The sequence below is a fragment of the Mustela erminea genome, chromosome X, assembly GCF_009829155.1.
Source record: "Mustela erminea isolate mMusErm1 chromosome X, mMusErm1.Pri, whole genome shotgun sequence".
NCBI classification, from domain to species: Eukaryota; Metazoa; Chordata; class Mammalia; order Carnivora; family Mustelidae; genus Mustela; species Mustela erminea.
In genome coordinates, this window is record NC_045635.1 from 14,620,324 (window position 1) to 14,642,261 (window position 21,938).

Below are 21,938 nucleotides of genomic sequence, written 5' to 3' on the forward strand. Positions count from 1 at the left end.
ATTTGTACACATTCTTTGGAGAAATGTCTATTCAGATGCTTTGCCCATTTTGAAATCAGGTTATTTGTTTTTATATTATTGAGTTCTTTATATATTCTTGATTCAAATCTCTTACCAGATATATGATTTTTTAAAAAAGATTTATTTATTTATTTGAGAGAGAGAGGATGTGGGGGGGGGGGGAGGGACAGAGGAAGAGGGTGAGAGAGAGAGAGACAGAATCTCAAGGAGACCCATTGAGCAAAGAGCCCAATGTGGGGTTCCATCCCACAACCCTGAGATCATGATCTGAGCTGAAACCAAGAGTTGGATGCTTAATCAACTGAGTCACCCAGGCACCCCTCAGATATATGATCTGAAATTTTTTTCATTCTGTAAGTCATTTTGTCACTTTCTTGATAACATCCTTTGAGTAACAAAATTTCTAATTTTGATGAAGTTCAATGTATCTATTTTTTTCTTTGGTTGCTTATGCTTTTGTGTTATATCTAAGAATCCATTGCCAAATCCAAGGTCATGAAGATTTACCCCTTATGTTTCCTTTTAAGAATTTTATAGTTTTAGCTCTTACATTTATTTCCATGAACTATTTTCAGTTACTTTCTGTATATGGTATGAGGTAGGGGTCTAAATTTATTCTTTGCATGTGGATATGCTGTTGTTCTCGCACCTTCTGTTGAAGAGTTCATTCTTTCCCCATTGAACGGCCTTGATACCCTTGTTGAAAACTAATAAATCACAGATGTATTGATTTATGTCTGGACTCCCAATTCTATTCATTTGTGTTTGTGTTTCTCCTTATGCCAATACCACATTGTCTTAATTACTATAGCTTTATAGTTAAGTTTTGAAATCAGGAAGTATGAATCCTTCAATTAAGTTCTTTTTGAATACTGTTTTGGCATTTGCGTTCCCTTTCCATGAATTTGAGGATTGACATCTCCATTTCTGTTAAAAAAAAAAAAAGTTTTGTTAGGGATTGCATTGAATCTGTAGATTACTTTGGATAATATTACCATCTTGACAATATTAAGTTTTCCAATTCATAAACACAGGATGACTTTCCATTTGTTTAAGTCTTCTTTGATTTCTTTTAGCAATGTTTTCTAATTTTCAGTGCACAAGTCTTTTACTATTTTAAATTATTCCTTGGTATTTTATCCTCTTGATTACTATTGCAAATGGGATTGCTTTCTTTTTTTTTTTAAGATATTATTTATTTATTTGACAGACAGAGATCACAAGTAGGCAGAGAAGCAGGCAGAGAGAGTGGGAAGCAGGCTCCCTGCTGAGCAGAGAGCCCAATGCGGGGCTTGATCCCAAGACTCTGAGATCATGACCTGAGCCAAAGGAAGAGGCTTAACCCACTGCACCACCGAAGCGCCCCTGGGATTGCTTTCTTAATTCCCTTCTGAATTATTTATTGTTGGTGTATAAAAGGACACTTGATTTTTGTGGGCTGAGTTTTTACTCTGCCACTTTGCTTTGCTAAGTTTATTTACTAGCTCTAGTAGTAGTGTGTGTATGTATTTTGAGATGATCTATATACAGGATCATGTCATCTGAGAATAGAGATAATTTTACTTTTTCCTTTTTGATTTAGATGACTTTTATTTCTTTTTCTTGCCTAGTTGCTCTGGCTAGAACTTCCACTACAATGCTGAATAGCAGTAGTGAGGGCAAGCATGCTTGTCTTGTTCTTGATCTTAGTGGGAAAGCTTTCAATCTTTCACCATTGAGTTTGACATTAGTTGTGGGTTTTTCATCAATGCCGTTCATCATGTTGAGGAAGTCTTCTCCCATTCTTAGTTTTCTGAGTGGCTTTGTCATGTAAAGGTGTTAGATGTTGTCAAATACTTTTTCTCCACCAATTGAGATGATCCTGTGTTTTTTTCCTTCATTCTATTAATGTATATATTACACTGGTTAATTTTTGTGTGTGTGTTGAACCATCTTGTATTACTGCAATAAATTCCACTGGGTCATGGTCTATGCTTCTTTTAAAATTTTATTGGATTTTGTTTGCTGGTATTTTGAAGGTTTTTTTTTTTTTTCATTTTATTCATAAGGGATATTGATATGTATGTTCTTGTGGTGTCTTTGTCTGACTTTGGTATTAGAATAATATTGGCCTTATAAAATGAGTTAGGAATTGTTTCCTTCTCTTCAATTTTTTTTGGAAGAGTTTAAGAAGGATTGGTGTTAATTCTTTAAATGTTCAGTGAGTTCACCAGTGAAGCTCTCTATCTTGGACTTTTTCTTGTTAGGAGGTTTTTGACTACTGATTCAATCTCTACTTGTCCTAGATCTGTTCAGATTTTCTATTTCATCTTGAATCAGTTTTGGGAATTTGTATGTTTCCAGGAATCTGTCCATTTCATCTAAGCTATCTATTGTTAGTGTGTAATTAGTCATAGAATTCTTTTAAAATTCTTTTTATTTCTTTAAGGTTGGTGGTAATGTTCCCACTTTTAGTTCTGATTATAGTTATTTACATTCTCTCTTTGTTTTTCTTTGTCAGTCTAGTTAAAGGTTTGTCAATTTTGTTAATATTTTCAAAGAACCCACTTTGAGTTTTGTTGAGCCTCTCTATTATTTTTCTGTTGTCTATTTCATTTATCCAAACTCTAACCTTTTTATATTTCCTCTGCTAGCTTTTGGCTTAGTTTGTTCTTTTTCTAGTTCCTTCATGTCAAGTTAGTTTTTCACTTGAGATCTTCTTCTTCTAATTCTTCTTCTTTTTTTTAAAGATTTTATAAGGAAGATGTGGTCCATATACACTATGGAGTATTATGCCTCCATCAGAAAGGACGAATACCCAACTTTTGTAGCAACATGGACGGGACTGGAAGAGATTATGCTGAGTGAAATAAGTCAAGCAGAGAGTCAATTATCATATGGTTTCACTTATTTGTGGAGCATAACAAATAGCATGGAGGACATGGGGAGTTAGAGAGGAGAAGGGAGTTGTGGGAAATTGGAAGGGGAAGTGAATCATGAGAGACGATGGACTCTGAAAAACAATCTGAGGGTTTTGAAGGGGTGGGGGGGGTGGGAGGTTGGGGGAACCAGGTGGTGGGTATTATAAAGGGCACGGATTGCATGGAGCACTGGGTGTGGTGCAAAAATAATGAATACTGTTATGCTACAAATAAATAAAAAATAAATTTAAAAAAAAAGACAACCATGGAATATTGGTGAGTGGAGAGTAGCAGCTGAATTGGAAAGATAGGCTCACATCAACTTCAGCCTCCTCTTCACCCACATTTCAACTGCAGTCACATAAAAGAAAAATAAATGATCCTTAAATATTCACTTAAAATAGATTACCTTATAATAATTAAAATTCTGAACCAAGCAAGTAAGGCATGTTAGAGTGACTATTAAAATTAAAAAGTTTAGGAATATGAAAACTTGGGCTTTCTTCCTTTCTCCATGTAATTTAAAAAAAAATCATTGATAATGATTAAATATAGAGAGAAATGGAGAAAAACACCTATGAACTTTATATTTTTATCTTTCTGTAGGCTTTCATTAAATATCTCTTACTGCCATAACATGAACAAAATAAAATAATTTATAATTTTAGAGCATGTAAAAATTTAATATAAAAAAGTTAGGGTAATAATATGTATGATGTATTATAAACATCCCTAATAAATTTTTATCTGTTGCTAAATTGACATACACACACACACACAGAAACATTTCATTTATTTATTTGACAGGGAGAGAGATCACAAGTAGGCAGAAAGGCAGGCGGGTGGGGGGAGGCAGGTTCCCCACCTAGCAGAGAGCCTGATGCGGGGCTTGATCCCAGGACCCTGAGATCATGACCTGAGCTGAAGGCAGAGACTCAACCCACTGAGCCACCCAGGCACCCCAGAGATCTTTCTTTTAATGTAGGCATTTGCAATTATATATTTCTCTCTGAGCATTGCTTTTGATGCCTCCCATATATTTTGGTATGTAACATTTTCATTTTTGTTCATCTCAAAGTAGTTTCTAATTTCCTTTGTGATTTCTTCTTTGACCTATTGTTTGCGTATGTTGTTTAATTTCTACATATTTGTGACTTTTTCAATTTTCCTTCTGTTATTGATTTCAAGCTTCATTCCATTGTGATCAGAGAAGAAACTTCGCTTGGTTCCAATCTTTTTCAATTTATTAAGGCTTGTTTGGAGGCCTAATATCCGGTCTATCCTGGAGAATGTTCCATGTGCTCTTGTTAAAAAAATGTGGAGCCTGATGTTGTTGGGTGGAGTGTTCTATAGATGTATGCTTGGTCTAGTTGTGTGTGAGGTCTCTGAAATCTTTGTTCTTTTAGCTTGTGTTCAGCTAGTATTTGATGGAGATTTCCTTGAACACCAGGAGCCCAAGAGAGAGAATGAAAGAAAGAACATGGTAGAGAGATAGAAGCAAAGATAAGCCTAGTCTTTGCAGATAGGCTCTGTGTTGGTACACTTCTTCACTGCCCAGCTATGCTGTTTACAAACCTATTTTACCCTTTACTCTCTGCTTGCACTAGGATTTTTAAGTTACCTTTTTCTTGATTCAGCCTTTTCTTGGTTGCTCTGAACTTTGTTTTCCAAAGTTCTGCGAGAGTTGATTTTGACTCTTTGTTTGTTTGTTTGTTTTTTGCTTGAGTTTTCAGTGCTTCTGTGGAGCAGAATAGGATAGGACCTATGAGCTACCTATTCCATTATTTTCTCTGACATTACACCAAAACCCTCATTCTCAGGTTTGGACCCTAAGGGCATACCCTAGGAGTAAGAGTGAACTATAAGTATACTGTCTCTGTGGGGATGAAGCAAAGCTTGGAATCATCTAATTCCTGAAATTAAATTGAGATTATTCTAGATAGCAGGAGTTCCTAGCCACCTGCCAAATGAAAAAGTAAATCCTCTCTAGAAAGAAATTGGCCTCAAATTATTTCTTCAAATTGTCACGTACGAGGTCCAGAACTCAATACCATGTTAACCAGGCATAGGAAGATACAAGATTCATGACAGAAAACTGAGGCAAACAACAAACAACAGAAACAGACCGAAATTATCAAACTCAGAGTTTAAGATAAATATGGTTAATATGTTCAAAGAGAGAAACGATATGACAAAAATCCAAGGAGTATAACAGAAAAGATCAGTAATTTTGACTTTATAAAAAAGAGAAATATATGTTGTTAAGGGAAACCTGGAAGGTTCAACATAGAGTACAGTGTGTTCCCATCTATAAAAAAAAAATTAAGTATTATATACATTTTTTGATTTTTAAAAACTAAGACAAAATTCACATAACATAAAATAGAACATTTTAACCATTTAAAAGTGTACAGTTGAACAGTTTTTAGTATATTCAAAATGTTGTGCAACCAACACCACTATCTAATTCCAGAAGATTTCATCACCCCAAAACAAAACCCTGTACATCAAGCAGTCACTCCCCATTGCCCCTTCTCCCTAGCCCCTGGCAACCACTAATTTGCCTTTTCTTTCTACAAATTTGCCTAATTTGGACATTTCATATAAATAGAATCATATAATATGTGACCTTTTATGTCTGCCTTCCCTTGGCAAAATGTATTCAGAATTCATCCATGTTTTAGCATATCTCAGTATTTCATTACTACTTTTAGTTGAATAACATTCCTTTGTAGGAATATACTCTATATACTTATAGAATAGAATATATATATTAATATTACATATTTTTATGTGGTTATATTAATTTTATATGCTTGCAAACAGGTAGAATTTGTCTTGGAAAGATAATGAAGGCACTCTTAACAGTGGTTGTTTCTGGGGACAGAGACTGAGGTCTGGAGAAGAAAGAAAATTGCTTTTCAGTTATACTCCTTTTTACTATTTAACTTTTTATCTCAACTTAAAAAATGAGATTTTTCTTCATTTAAAAGCTCGTTATTTGATACGAAGAAATATCTTTTAAAAGTAGTATTTTCCTCCCTCATTTCCTTTAAAAGAATATGAATATTTTATTTCAGGTGCTATTTACTCTGATCAGCTCTATAAATGTAGAAACCAATTTAACTTTTTTGAATATTTAATATTGCAACTGTAGGGATGCCTGGGTGGGTTAAAGCCTCTGCCTTTGGCTCCAGTCATGATTCCAGGATCCTGGAATCGAGCCCCACGTGGGCTCTCTCTGCTCGGCAGGGGGCCTGCTTCCCTTCCTCTCTCTCTGCCTGCCTCTCTGCCTGCTTGGTATCTCTGTCTGTCAAATAAATAAATAAGATCTTAAAAAAATAAAATATTGCAACTGTAAACACAATTATAATGCTATTGAAAGACAGCATTGTAAGCAAATACTGACATTAGCCACATCATTTTAGCCTGTTGATAAAGGAACCGGGGCACCCTGCTGGCTCAGTCAGTGGAGCATGCAACTCTTGATCTCAGGATTGTGAGTTTGAGCCCCATGCTGGATGTAGAGATTACTTAAAAAAATAATAATAATAAAGTGAAAAAAAAGGAAAAGGAAAGAAAAAGGACCGAGAAAACCCATTTTATTTATTTTATTTTATTTTTGAAAAACCATTTTAATAATAGGAATTTTTTGTTGTAATATATTCTCAGTGATTTTTTTTTTTTTTTAACTTACAAAACAAAACTGCCCTTTCAGACACCAGTTACTCTGATTAGTGCTACAAATGGACCAGAAAATCTGCAGTGGCAAGTTCAGGTGACACTGAAGCCAGTCTTGGGAATCAGTAGACTAAATGTGCAAAGTGAAATAAGTCATTGTATTAAGGTATTTTACCTGTTCCTTTAAAATGGAGCTAAAGGAAAGTTCACATTCAAGATTTGACTCAAGTTGTGGATTGAATGGATTTAAAATGCTTTTGTAGTAGGGGCGCCTGGGTGGCTCAGTGGGTTAAGCCTCTGCCTTTGGCTCAGGTCCTGATCTCGGGGTCCTGGGATCGAACCCCACATTGGGCTCTCTGCTTGGCAGGGAGCCTGCTTCCGCCCCCCCTTCCTGCCTCTCTGCCTACTTGTGATCTCTCTCTCTGTGTCAAATAAATAAATAAATAAAATCTTTTAAAAAAAATAAATAAAATGCTTTTGTAGGAAAAATCTTTAGCAGTTCATTAGGTCTTGGGGAGTCAGGAAATATGTGTCTCTCCACTCATCAACATCCATCTTTCCTCCTAATTCTCACATTGCTTTCAAATCCTGATTCCTGTCCTTAACAAGTATACTTAATCAGGGGCATCTAGTTGGCTCAGTCAGTTAAGTGCCTTACTCTTGATTCCTGCTCAGGTCATGATCTCAGGGTCATGGGATTGAGTCCTATGTTGGGCTCCCTGCTGGGTACAGAGCCTGCTTAAAGATTCTCTCTCCCACCAGAGAGGGAGACAAACCATAAGAGACTCTTAATCTCAGGAAACAAACTGAGGGTTGCCAGAAGGGAGGGGGGTTGGAAAGATGGGGGTGCTGGGTGATAGACATTGGGGAGGGTTATGTGCTATGGTGAGTGCTGTGAATTATGTAAGACGGATGAATCACAGACCTGTACCCTTGAAACAAATAATACATTATAAGTTAATTAAAAAAGCTTCTCTCTCTCCCTTTCCCTCTGCCCCTCGCCTTGCTCTCTGCCTTAAAAAAAAAAAATGTAGATTTAATCGAGAAAATTCTCTAAACTTAAATCATGTTTTTGGGGTCTGGGATAGGAAATAGTTTTGTCATTTTAATAGCTATGCAAATAAAAATTTTAAGATACCATGAGACCAGATTTTTCCAAAGGAGCAAAGGATTCCATCTGTTCTGAAACCCTTACCCAAAGCAGTATCTGAACAGTATGTAGAAATGATCCTTCTCAGCCTTTAATAATCTAAACCAGTGGCGTCCAACAGAAATAAAATCTATTATATTATATTTATATAATTTATATAATTATTCTATATCATATATAAATTATTTATATAATTTATATGTGGGTGTAAAGATTACTAAAATAAGAAAACTTTAAAAAATGTTAAAAAAAGAAAATGACTTTAATACTTTATTTAATCCAACAGATGAAATTATTATCATTTTGACATGTAGTCCAAGTTAAAGTTTTTAATGAGACTTTTTACTTTTTTATTTTTTCACACACCAAGTCTTTGAAAACGAGTACGTATTTGGCACTCATGGCACATATCGATTTTGGCTAGCCCCTTTCAAGTCGTGGGAACAGTCCTGACCCATGAAGTGGTGTTAGCATCTGTTACATTTGCATCGGCTCTGTTTCTTTGGGAATTATGTATTTGGAATATATTATACTTTTTTTAAAAAGAGAGACTAACACACTGGATTTAAAACAAACAAACAAAAGCCCAGCGGAGAAAGCGGAGTCAATCTGTCCAAACGATGATGTCGTCATCACTGTAACTGGAGGAGGGCAGCGGAATAGTCATAATAGGAGGTGATGCAAATGGTTTATTTGGGTTTGGAATAGGTTTTATATTTAGACTAGTATATAAATGCACTTGCTGTTCTGTATATGCTCACGTCTGTGCACCCAGCATTGAGCCACCTGGGATTCTTGGCTCAGGGGTTCCTTGGGGCTGCTCCGGCTGCCTTGGGAGATCTGTGAAGCCAGCGCCACCACCTGGTTGCCACTCCAGGTGGCAGGATGTCCCAAACAAATGCCAAGGAGCCCCGCTTCCACAGTCGCTCTCCCTCTCTCTTTGTCCTGTTCTTCCTTCTCTTCTATGGATTCATTTTTGTCTGCCTGTTTCCCTGGAGCAAGGCAGTCTCCTTTTTTTTCCCTGTCATGTCTCCTGGGCTTTAAGGACCGAGAACCATCAGAGACGTTTTGTGAATGGGCGATGTCAGTTAAGAACAGGAAAGTGTAAATGCCCTAGGAACCATTCATTCATTCCGTTTACAGATCTCTAGTGATGGCTTCCTGTATGCCAGACACAGTACTAGAATAATCTATCTGAGACTCATTTAGAGATTATCCTGTAATCCAGCTTCCTGAAATGGGCTCGTATGCTCCCCTCTTACAGCTTTCTACCCTGTCCTGCCTTTCTTACTAGTTCACTGTATGCATTTCCTCTGCCCCGCCCACAGATTCTTCACGCGCATTATGTCCTAGAGGTGCTCTTTGAAACAAAGAGAGTCCTGAAGCAAATGCCGAACTTCACTCAAGTCAAAACTTCTCCCACCAAAGAGATAACAATCTGTGGTAAGTTTCGGAGTGGAGCTGCCGAATTAATATTTAGGAACGTCTTGGTTCTACCTCATTTACTTAGCTTGAAAACTGTGTAAATTGGACTGTATTAAGGGAGAAGTGTTAATATAGAGCGATCTATCATGATAATACTGTTCCCCATCTTGTCTTTGTTTTGCATACCAGCTGGCAGGAATTAATTATGTGAGAAATTAAAGAACTCATAGCTTTTTATAAAGGCAGGCAGCATTTTAATATGGAAAACCACCCATGGGTGGCATAAGCGTTCTCTGCCCTCCGTCTAGCTCTCATTATCTTCGTTCCGTGTTCCTTTTCCTAGGTGGGCCTCATGCGTGCCACTGATGCTGGCAGGCGAAAAGCCCAAGGCCGGGTGGAGATTAAATTCTTCTCTGCCCTTGGCTGCCGTTTTAGATTTTTCCAACTGGTCGCTGCAGCTTTTAGAAGAGTGGGAATGTCCCAGAAATCTGTTCCTTGTTCTTCTAAATAACAAGACTTGAGATTTTGTTATCGTATAGGCCAGCCTGGCAGGATATTGCTTCCAGAAACAGTACACAGTGAAATTCAACACAGTTGGTGTTCAGCGGGCTTGCAACTGTCTGAGAATGGGGTGCGTGGAAGGAATAGCGATTCCCTTAACTTCTAATTAGGCCCTTAAGTTACAAAACAGTGATTGTGATTTTCCAAATCAATTTTAGCCTGTGTTTCTTTTCTGCTGGCAGGTAGAAGTGGGTTTGACAATGTAGTCAAACCGTTTGCCTCGCTAGCGCCTCGTAGCGGTGGTAGGGACTCGACGCATTGGTATCCGGTACGGGGCATGTGCCCAGACTCCGGCTTCGGACGCACCTTCACGAGTTCGATTCCAACCGAATGGGCCCCGCACCTCTGCCTGACAGATGATGCATCTCAGCGGGGGAGGGGGGGCTTTTATCCAAGGCCTGACGGGCTCTTACTTTTCACAGAGCTTTAGACTTCGGTGGGGGGCGGGCGCGTGAAGCTCAGGGAGCTGTGCCCACCCAGGGAGCCCGTGGAGCCAGGGCTAGATACAGTAAACCAAGCAGAGATTGAGATCCGCTCCCACATGTTTCCAGTATACCTGCAGTTTCCACTGTAGATTTATCTTTGGGTAAAAAGATTTAGAAGAAGATGTGAATTAGAGGGCGAGGGAGTCCTGACATTATACAGTGTAAGATCCAAGCAGTTCTTACTGAGAACAGCCTATCACTTGTTCTTGTGGATGAAATTGAGGCCCAGAGAGGAAAAGGAAAATGTACTGCCTTCCCTACATTCTTTCCTCTCTCTCTTTCTTTTTTTCTTTTTTCTAAAGATTCTGTTTTTCAGTAATCTCTATACTCAATGTGGGACTCAAACTTACAACCCTAAGACCAAGAGTCCCATGGTCCACCGACAGTCAGCCAGGCACTGCTCTTGCCCTGCATTTCTATGCGGTGACTCTCCCCACCCCCACCCCTCACCCCCAGGCTCACTCAGCTGATTAGTAGCAGGGTCAGAGTCAAAAATCAGGTCCTTTGCATCTGGCGTTAGGCCAACCCCGTATCTGCTACTCTCTCAACTCCCATCACGCATCTCTCAGACTGATGTTTCATTTTCCATTATGAGAGAAAGACGGGAATGAATTGATTGGACAGTTCATTTACTTAAAGATCTCCATATCTTGGGCACTTATTTCCAGACATTTTTCCATGTAGCACCATTGCTAGAGGGAAAAGCCAAGGCCAATAGGTTCCCTTAGCAGAGAAATTATTATTGTTGGTCTTTATAGCCTCATTAAACTTAGATAAATTTGGTCATCATTTAAAATTCAAAATTGGGGCTATATTTTCAAAAACATCTGTTTAAGATAGTACTAGAAGAGGAAGAGAAAGTGTGATGAAATTTTACCTTTATTTTAATTTCCAGATGCATTCTTTTAAATGAACATCTCAACCTGCTACGTAGTTCTCAACACTCATGCAACGTAGAAGGTGTTTTAGTTTCTAGTTATGTTATAAAAGATAACTAATTCTGTGTTCATGTTTTTGTTTGCAGTGGAAATAGCTCTCTGTGGCTATCTTTCTGTGATACATCAAGTTTTATCTATTGCAGTCCATCTAGAAGTTAAAAATATCTATATACCTCAATTCCTAATATGCGGAAACCAATTCATTTTTTAAAAAAAGATTTTATTTATTTTTTTATTTGACAGAGAGCGAGAGAGATCACAAGTAGGCAGAGGCAGGCGGGGTGGGGGGGAGCAGGCTCCCTGCTGAGCAGAGAGCCCGATGTGGGGCTCGATCCCAGGACCCTGAGATCATGACCTGAGCCGAAGGCAGTGGCTTAACCCACTGAGCCACCCAGGCGCCCCACCAATTCATTTTTTAGCATGCCAGCTGCAACAATTTTGTCCACCCAAATCCTTGAAAGACAAGTCACCCTGAGGAAAATTAGGAAAATAAAATAATCCAAAATATATAAAGTCCTTCCATTTTTATTTCCTTATATTTGGAGTAAGATCATATGAAAGCAATAAGATTTAAGTATACAATAGCATTAATTTGCTCTTACTATTATAGTCATTTTATAAATTAAGTGCTGGTGACATAGGACTTTTATTATTCTCATAATCAGAGTCTTTTGTTGTGTATATTTGATTAATTTTGGTTGTGGGATTTCAAGCAAACTGGGGAAAGATATTTCTATATTAAATTCTATCTGGTAATCAAGTTGAATACAAAGAAAACAATTAATGATCAGGGCCTATGAAACACAGATATTTTACCTAGAAATAGTTATCCAAATAGGGCTTTTCATTAATATATTCACTCTTAATTTTTAATTAATGGCTTCATATATTCATATGGTTTCCCTTCATTAGCTGAGTTCCATAAAGCCATGCTTGCATTTTTACTTCCTGTAACTGTCTCATCAAAACAATGTCAACTCACAATTTTTAAATTTTTAGATATTGTTGCTAGAGCATATTCTCTAATATGTGGCTTTAATAATATTTTTTAAAAGATTTTATTTATTTATTTGACAGACAGAGAAAGCACGTAGGCAGAGAGACAGGCAGAGAGACAAAGGGAAGCAGGCTCCCTGCTGAGCAGAGAGCTGATCCCAGGTGCGGGGCTCCATCCCAGGACCCTGGGATCATGACCCGAGCTGAAGGCAGAGGCTTTAACCCACTGAGCCACCCAGATGCCCCTAATATGTGGCTTTAAATACATGGCTTTAAAAAGCTGTGCATTTAGCAATTAAATTTATTTATCGAGTGTCTGTCATGCATCACGTACTAGGAGAGGCACTGGGGACTTAATGCGAACTGACAGATATTAATGCTGCTCTCCTCCAGATTATAGTGTAAACAATACCAAAAAATTGCTAAGAGCTTGAGTTTGGAGTGAGATAAAGTTAGGTTTGAATTCCAGCTCTGATACTTTTGGTAGCTGGGTAATTTTGCATCAATTAACTACTCTGAGCCTCCTTTGTAACCTCAGAATGATGAAAATAATACCCATCTCATAGAGCTGTTGTAAGGATTGAATAGGAGAATTCATGTAAACTCTTAATGCAGCGCTTGGCCCTAGAGGAAGCTAAGCACTGCGTACAAGGTAGGCGCCAACAGGTAATTGGAACATCAGATGCTGTCCGACATCAGATGCCATCCGTCGTAGGAAAGGGGACAAGAAGAGAGCTATGAAAACAAACTGTTGCATCAGTACCATCATAGGGTAAAAACCCAATGCGCTGAGAATACTTGGGAATATATCGGCAGCATGTCAGTTTCAAAGTTCTGTAACGGACTGTGTGTTTTCTTGTTTCCTACTGAATAGTGATTTTTTTCATTTGCACTCCAGGTGATTTGCATGGGAAACTGGATGATCTTTTTTTGATCTTCTATAAGGTAAATAATTATTTTGCTAAATAGTGGTGTTTTTTGTTGGGGCGGGGGAGGGCAGTGGTAGGGGAGATAACAATGTTGGCTTTCCTAGGGATATGGACAAATACAGATGTATGTAACAGTTTTTTTCCTAAGAAGCCGAAATATTTGTAGAGGGATATCTTTTGGCTTTGTGACACATATTTAAACAAAAAATCTTTAAAAAATTTAATCTGCGTCCTTGTTCAGTATTACTGTTATCTATATATCCCCTGGGATTTGCCCATTTATCTTTCTCAGATTGCATTTATGACTTTATCACCTCAGAGAAGTCTCAGTGATGCAGGATGGGAAGGCGAGCAATCTGTTGAGCTTTTATTTTGTTGGGAAGTGAGCATGTCACATACCAGTCTTCTCTTCCGAAGCACACTAATTATGCAGGAAGGGAGTGCCCCACTCAGTAAATTCCGAATTGCTCTCTTCTTTACCCTGATTCACCATCGCTGAGCTCAGCGCTATGACTCCTCTTCATTTGTTGGGTTTGAGTTGTGGAGGCCTCAACAGAGGGCACAGAGCAGCATGGCTGGTGTGGGGTTTCTCTGCATCTCTGCAGTGGAATTTGTTTCTGAGCCAGCAGTGACAACCTGAATATTTGCTTTCGGGACAACTGATCCTGAGGTGACCCCTGCCTTCATCTCTTGATGTCTCCTGTTGATCCCTGTGTCGGTCCCCCTGCGCCCCCCCCCCCCCAGCTAGCCCGTTGAATAACTGGGCACAGCATAGGTGTCTCAGGTAGTGGAAAGAAAATATATTCTGATTATTGGGATGGCCAATCATTTCTATTCTTTGGAGACTGTGAGAGCTTAAGTGAGCCATGTAACCTCTATGAAACTCAATTTTTTTTGGGGGGGGGGCTGTAATATTCTTGAGCTTTCACCCCACAAAAGGTGGTCTTATGGATAAAATAACAAATATCCAAAAGCATTTTTTAAAGTAATAAATTATAACAGAAATGTGAGGTTTTAATTCCATTCATTTGGAGTGGAAGCTTAGAAGGGAACGGAGTGGGCTAACCCGGGAGCGGATGAACGGAGCTGGCACTTAGGACCTCAGTGGGGACGGCAGGAGACCTAAGGAAGGATCCAGAGCCTGGTAGCTGGAGAACAGGAGCAGAGGAAGTAGGAGGCTGCCCTGGAAGTTAGGTTGGTGCCAGGAAGTCCAGCCGAAGTTTTTCTGGTAGAGAGCTAGCTGATGGTGCTAGTAAGAGAGCAGTTCCTGAGGTCAAGCACAGACTCCAAGCTGGGCAGGGAAGAAAGAGAAGTCAGGATGGGCCAGTCAACTAGGAGAAATGGGAGGCCAGGACTGGGCAGACAGGCTGAGGCAAGGGCCTTGGGAAGCAGGGAGGGTGCGAAGTTGTCGAGGAGGAGTCATAGGAGACGAGTGTGTCCAAGATGGAGTCCAGATTGGAGATGAGGGGGTCGAGGATGTGGAAAGCAGGTTGTGTTCAGTGAATCTGCCACAGGACTGTGAGGTGAGGAGCAGGGGAAGGAAGGCTAGTCAGAAGTCGTAGGAGGGGCTTTTAGCGGAGGCTGACAAAATGCTGGTTTTTTTTTTTTTTTTTTAAGATTTTATTTATTTCTTTGGCAGAGACAGATCACAAGCAGGCAGAGAGGCAGGCAGAGAGAGAGGAGGAAGCAGGCTCCCTGCTGAGCAGAGAGCCCGATGTGGGGCTTGATCCCAGGACCCCGGGATCATGACCTGAGCTGAAGGCAGAGGCTTTAACCCACTGAGCCACCCAGGCGCCCCAAAATGCTGGTTTTTTAGTGGCTCTGAGGAGCCTATGAACCGCCCCCAGCTCCATCCTGTGGGGGAATGAGTCCTGTCCTTCCAGGAGTCCAGCAGCCTTCTTAGGGGAGGCCCAGACTTCCCGAGGGAAATCTTCTGAATGAGTTGAAGGCAGAAGAGAGTTTATTTACCATAAAATGGGGATTCTACTGGCCAAATTGGAAAGCTGTGGGAGCAGTGAGAGAACGGACTGGTGAGAGGAAGCTAAGGAGTTACACAGTTCAGGGAGCGAGATTTGTTTACCTCAGTTCATGGCACCATATAAAATGTTCCGAAGTTCAGTCCTGCTGCTGTTGGCAGTGACAGTCAGAGGGAGGAAGAGGGGGCAGGAGGAGATGGGGAACATCCACAAGAGAAAATCCAGCCATTATGTTTTTAGAGGTTTGGGGAGATATATAAAAAGGGAAATAGTCGAGTAAATTAGATGGGAGAAATGGCTTCTGAGGCATTTAGAATTGCAAATTTCTTGAGGGGTAGTTGAAGAGATTAAGATGTGGTGGGGGAAGGGACTTGGGAGTAGACAGACGAGAAACGAGAATTGCAACGTGTTTCTTTAATTCTATCGGCAGAGCAGTATGGAACATTTTAAAACTGGAAAGTGCTAACGTAAAGACTGAACAGGAGGAGGTGGGTGGTAAGAGATACCATAAAAAGAATGAAAGGTGAAAAATAGCATTCACATGAAAGCAAGAAGTATTTTGAGAGTTAACCGACGACAGCGTTCCAGAGTGGGGACCGAGAGCCCAGCAGAAGAGTAGGGCACCCTCGTTTGGGAGGGATTTGGGGAGAGGGAGGTGAGAGGGATGTTTGGAAAACATGAATTCGAGTTTTAAATGCGGGAGCGAGAAGCAGCTAAAATGCATCTTGGCTGTGGGATAAAGCACGCGCACCCAAATCTTGAAATTGCCTGGTTTGAAAGGGGAAACTGAGGAACGAGCCACTGATGACAATGGGGTTCCACTCTAAGAAGCTGAAAAGGTGCTGTCCTTAATGGTGTCTAAGAAGGGAAGAACCTGGTGGGCCCATGATGATGGCCAGTCACGCGGCTTAGGGGCAGCGAGGGTAGCGAGGGACCGGAGCCGCAGGCCCGGGGAAGAAAGGACAGTCACGCGGAGATGACTGAGTAAGCGCCTTCACGTGATGATCTCACTCGCCAAAGTCAGCCTTTTTCTGTTTCTTTTTTTTTTTTTTCCTGAAGTTTAAATGAGGAACGATAATAGGATCGCAGGGGTACAGTGTGCCCTGAAACCAGGCGCGCAAACTATTCAGGGAAAGAATGTTTCTACCTGAATACAAGGGACTGTGACAGTCCCCTCTCCGGGGGGCCGACTCCCGTGTACTGTACTTACCTTCACTTGGCTCTGCTCTGCGGTCCCAAACTGACACAATTAAGGAGAAAGGGTCTCTGCGTTCTTGAAATCACTGACACAAATCCAGCAACCTTTCCTTGCAGTGTGGGCCCCAGACCCTTGCTCAAAGACCAGGGAACATTCTATCAGGAAAATCCTATCGGACACATTCTTGCTACAAGTGGGGCTGTCTGCTGCCCACCCCGGCAGATCAGGGACTGTGGGGGGGCGGGGGAGGCAGTTGTGAGAAATGAGGACAATGATGAAAAGTAAAGGTCCCACTGACAGAAGAGATCTAGACCTGTAAGTATGAGATAGGAAATATGTGCAGGGAAGAGAGTTCTGTATTTGTGAGAAGTTCGGAGAGGATGCGGAGATCAATAAGCCTGCAGTGTCAGCAAAGCGTCAAGGGCTGCGGTGCACACTCTGTTAAGAACTGGAGAGAACAAATGGCACATTTTCAAAACCCAGAGTTAAAATGGTTAAAGTAATTTAAAAATGCGTTTTAGCTTTTAAAGGAGTAAGCTTCAGTGATCTGGAAAATTCATCTTAGCAGTACTTACAGTATGAGTATCATTATTGGGTCTTAGGTATAGGAGGACAAAAGAACATGAGGGGGGGAAAAAAAGGAAGATTAGTTGAGAGAAGCTTAATGGGCCAGGAAAGCACATAAGAGGGGAAGAAAGTGCATCTTACGAACAAAGCAGGAAAAGAGGGAGTGGCCGATTTCTCTCTGTGGCCTCCCAGGGGACTGACGGCAGCTGTCACTTCTGACCTAGGCCCTCTCTCAATGGCTTCAGGAAATGGTAGGGTTTCTGCGACGGCAGGTGATGCTCACTGCAAAACTCAATGCATCAACGTGTGTTTTTAATTCCCAATTATGTGCGATGCCCTGTGTGCGGCCCTTCCTCTCGTTTAACCCCCGCAACGCTGAGCAGGGTGTCTCAGCATAAGCCACGGGCTCTCTTGTCTTCTATTTAGAAGCAGCTAGTGGCCGTGATTTCATATATCCTAATTTTATTTATTATTATTTAGTAAAATTATCAACTGATGTTTGTTTTACTTTTTTCTTATTTAATTTCTCACGATGTATTTTATTCACATTCGGATTGAACGTGAACCACAGGGAACAGCGTGGCAAACTACCACTGGAGATCTTTGGAGCTGTGAATCCCTAAATTTTTTTATTATGCTCGGACTGATTCCTCTCAGTCAGCCCCAAAGAGAAACCAGGAAAACCCCAGGCTTTGAATTAAGGCAAAATTGTTATTCACCTTCCAGTGAGTGCTTGGCCAGGCCGTTTCTTCCTTGTCAGGATTGGGCCTGGCCCAGGGCCTGCCAAAGGCATAGCCTGAGAGGGGGAGTTGCAGTGGAGGGTCCCTGAGATGTCTTGTCATATTACTCTCTTCATCCAAGCAGTTGGTTTGGTTTAAGATTTGTATCCTTACAACCAATCACATACAAAAGTTAGTTTGTCCACAAATTGATTCATGTACTACGCTTTTATCTGGTCCTTGCAGTGTTCAAGGCACTATGTGAAAACTGAGAAGATACAAAGGTGAATATGAAGTTCCTTCATTTCACATGTGTTTATTAAACCCCTGTTATGAGTGAGGTACTCTGCTAAGGGTTGGCAAGACAAGTATGACTAAGTTACGGTCCTCAGCCCCAGAGACATCATGGCTAGTGGAAAAGGCCAACTAGTAAAAAGACAAGACAGGTCAGGGTGGGATGTATTAATGATAAAGATAACCCCAAGGCTACAAGGTAGCATGTTGGAGGGGCACCTCACCTCATGGAAGACTTCCTGGAGGAGGCGGAATTTAAGACAACCCGTTCAAAAATTTTAGTCATTTAGTAAGTGCCTAAATCATGAAGGAAAGTTTTGGAGGATCGGAGAAGATTTTATTGTCACACATTTTTTGCAGTGCCCTGTAATAAATAATGGCATTCATACCAATGATTGCTTTTGATTATTTGTGTTGAGATTTTGGTCCCTTTCGTATTTGGTTGTCCTTACAATTTGTATCACTTAATACCTTAAGACTAAGCTAGATATTTTCAGCTATGGTCCTATTTGGCTTTGAATAGAATGCTTTCTTCATTGGTAATCATGGCAGACCTTTGCTAACAGAGCATCTCAATATCATAAGGCTTCAAACACCATCAAGTGAAGCAATTTACACAGCATTAGTTAAGTTATATTTTTGGATTTTATTTCTGAAAAGGCTAATTTTTATCAGCCACTTTTGCTTAATTAGAATGACCATTGTGAAATACTTCATTCAGAGCCTCAATTAGCCTTGCTAAAATTACAAGACATTTTTTTCCCTCATTGAATGGGAAGCTGGGAGTTTTAGATCAAGTATTGGCAAACTGGTTTGTTAAATTGATGCTGTGAGTGGGGACTTCCTGAAGCTGAAAAAGAGGTGCCCATGGACAGAAAATATCTAATTAACTCTTAACCCTGACAGTGTCACACCGATGCTGTCCACTGGAAGCCATGCTACCTGGTTTTCCTTTTCTTTCTCTTCCCTCCCGTCCTCCACCCTCCATACCCATGCTTTTCTGCTCTAGAAGGTCATTAAATATTTTCTTTTTTCTCTATTGCTGATATGCTGCACGCTGCCCCAATAGTCCATTCTTTTTCTTTGTTGATTAAGGCGGTGTGTTGCAGTCAGAACAGACCTCTAAAATGGGGTTTGCAAAAGAGGTAAAAAATAAAGTCATGTGGGGGTGCCTGGGTGGCTCAGTGGGTTAAGCCTCTGCCTTTGGCTCAGGTCATGATCTCAGAGTCCTGGGATCAAGCCCCACATTAGGCTTTCTGCTCAGCAGGGAGCCTGCTTCCCTCTCTCTCTCTGCCTGCCTTTCTGTCTACTTGTGATCTCTGTCTGTCAAATAAATAAATAAAATCTTTAAAAAAAAAAGAAAAAGAAAATTGAGATAGAGCTCTGCTATAAAGTCACAGGGAGATGTACTATTCAAGTTTTCTACTTTTGAATCAGTTCTCAGTTCTCGTAGTTTTATTTTTAGGGAAATCCTCCATTTCTCTAGACTATAAAAGTACATTGCCATAGATGTCAATATTATATTGTTTACATATATGTAACTTTTGTCTAGTTCTCTCTGTCTTTTTTTCTACTTTTGAATCTTACATATTTTTAAAAGATTTTGTTTGTTTATTTTTAAATTGTAACTTCTTCTTCTGTAAAGATTCCATCTATTTATTTGACACAGAGAGAGATAGTGAGAAAAAAAACACAAGCAGGGAGAGTGGGAGAGGGAGAAGCAGATTCTCCACTGAGCAGAGAGCCTGCCGTGGGGCTTGATCCCAGGATCCTGGGACCATGACCCAAGCTGAAGGCAGACGCTTAACGACTGAGCCACCCAAGTGCCCGTAAAAGATTTTAGAGTAATCTCTACACCCAGTGTGGGGCTCAAACTCACAACCCCGAGATCAGGAGTCATATGCTATAGTGATGAGCCCGTCAGACACCCTTAATCTTACATATTGTTTTTTCAAAAAAAAAAGAATTTTTTTTTAAGATTTTTATTTGTTTATTTGAGAGAAAGAGAGAGCATGAGCAGGAGAGAGAGGGACAAGCAGACTCCACGCTGATCTGGGAGCCTGACTCAGGGGCCCGTGATCATGACCTGAGCCAAAGGCAGACACCCAACCGACTGAGCCATCCAGGTGCCCTGTTACATATTTTTAAATTTTCTCTTTTTTCACTTATCCTTAGTCAGGCTCATGATGAGTTTATCAATTTTATTTGTTCTTTCAAAGAATCACCTTTCAGATTTATGTATTTTTTTCTTTTTTGTTTGCTTTCTATTTCATTAATTTCAGCTTTTATCTTTATTTGATTGACTTTATTGTTCTGTTCCTAATTTCCTCAGATGAATAATCTTTCATGTGCATCTTCTTTAATAATGAAGGTATTTAAAGCTACACATCTTATCTATTTTTTTTTTTAAAGATTTATTTATTTACTTGAGAGAGAGAAAGTTGAAGAGGAGCAGAGGGAGAAAATCTCTGGTTGAGGAGATTCCCCTGATCATTGAGATCCTGCCTTGGGGCTCAATCTCATGACTCATGAGATTAAGACCTGAGCTGAAACCAAGTTGGGCACTCAACAGCCTGAGTCACCCAGGTGTCCCCCACACATCTTTTCTAATTTTAGTTTTAATTGAGACTTCTATCGACTTGTAATTTTCCTTTACTTTTCTCTTTGATCTAATGCTTAAGATGACACTTTTTAATTTCCAAGGATCTTAATTAAAGGAGCTAGAATTCTTTGAATCATATTTTTATTATTTAGTTAAAATTTTATTGGATTATAATATGAGAATATATCCTATGAAATGTTTACTATTTTGAATTTATTCAGGATTTCTTTGAAATCAAGTACATAATTGATTTTCATAAAGTCTCCTTGGACATATGAAAAATTAACTGTACTCTTTATAGGATGTAAAGTTCTTCCTATATCTACATATTAAATTAAATTCACTGATTAAATATTCAATTTTCCACATATTTAGTGTCTAATATATCTGTCTAAATATGTATATTATATATTGCTGCATAACAAGTTACCCCAGTACTTAGTGTTTTAAAACTATAAACATTTAGTGTCTCCCAGTTTCTGTGGGTCAGAAATTTGAGTGCAGCTTAGCTAAATGATTCTGGCTTAGGGTCTCTCATACTGTGATAGTCAAACTATCGACCAGGGCTGCAGTCATCTGAAAGGTTGACTGGGCTCAAGGACCCATTTCCAAGATTGCTAACTTATGTGGCTGCAGGGACAGCATTTCAGTTCCTCACTGGTTATTGGCAGAACAGCTACATGGGCTTCTCCACAGGGTGCCTGAGTGTGTTCTCATGACATAGCAGCTGGCTTTCCCCCAAGTGAGTGATGCAAAAGAGAAAGCAGGCAGGAAGTTGTAGTGTCTTTTATGACTTAGTCACCAAAGTTGCACCCTATCACTCCTGCTTTTTTTTTTTTTTCAATTCATTAGAAGCAAATTGCTAATCTAACCCACATTCAAGATGAGGCAAATTAGGCTTCACCTTTTAAAAGGAGTGTCACGGGGCACATGGGTGGCTCAGTCAGTTAAGCAACTGCCTTTGGCTCAGGTCATGATCCTGGCATCCTGGGATTGAGCCGCACATCAGGCTCCCTGCTCAGCAAGGAGCCTGCTTCTTCCTCTCCCTCTGCCCGCCACTTCCCATGCTTGTGTTTTCCCTCTGTCTGTCAAATTTAAGAAAAAAAAAACAAAAAAAACCTTAAAAAAATAACAAAGGGAGTGTCAAGAATTTGTAGACATTATTTTAAACCAGTAATTCAATCTGAATTTTGTATTTGTATTTGTATTTTTAAACAGTTTCTTCTTGCATTTATAGTAGTTAAATATATGCAGCAAAAACTCATTCTTTTGTTTATTGAATACAAGTTCATGGATTGTATCTTCCTCATAAGTATCTTTTATTATGTAATGTTGCTTTGTAATCATGGTTAGCACTTTTAATCTTAAATTCCACTGTCTTGTATCAATGTATACATTTTGATTTCTCTTTCTTGTATTTATCTTGTTTTCAAACTATCTTTACCTATATTTTCATGTGTATTTCTCACAAACAATATATACCTGATTTTTGTATT

General features: G+C 39.7%; 1 protein-coding gene across 3 annotated transcripts in view; it reads left to right on the forward strand.

Annotated features, from left to right (window-relative positions):
- The window catches only part of PPEF1 (protein phosphatase with EF-hand domain 1), a 113,877-nt gene that overhangs the window by 47,945 nt on the left and 43,994 nt on the right, over positions 1–21,938 (forward strand). For all 3 annotated transcript variants that reach the window (XM_032331525.1, XM_032331524.1, XM_032331526.1), the window contains 2 exons: positions 9,081–9,195; positions 13,056–13,102. In XM_032331525.1, coding sequence (XP_032187416.1) covers positions 9,081–9,195; positions 13,056–13,102 — 162 coding nt within the window. The remainder of the gene's footprint in view (positions 1–9,080; positions 9,196–13,055; positions 13,103–21,938) is intronic.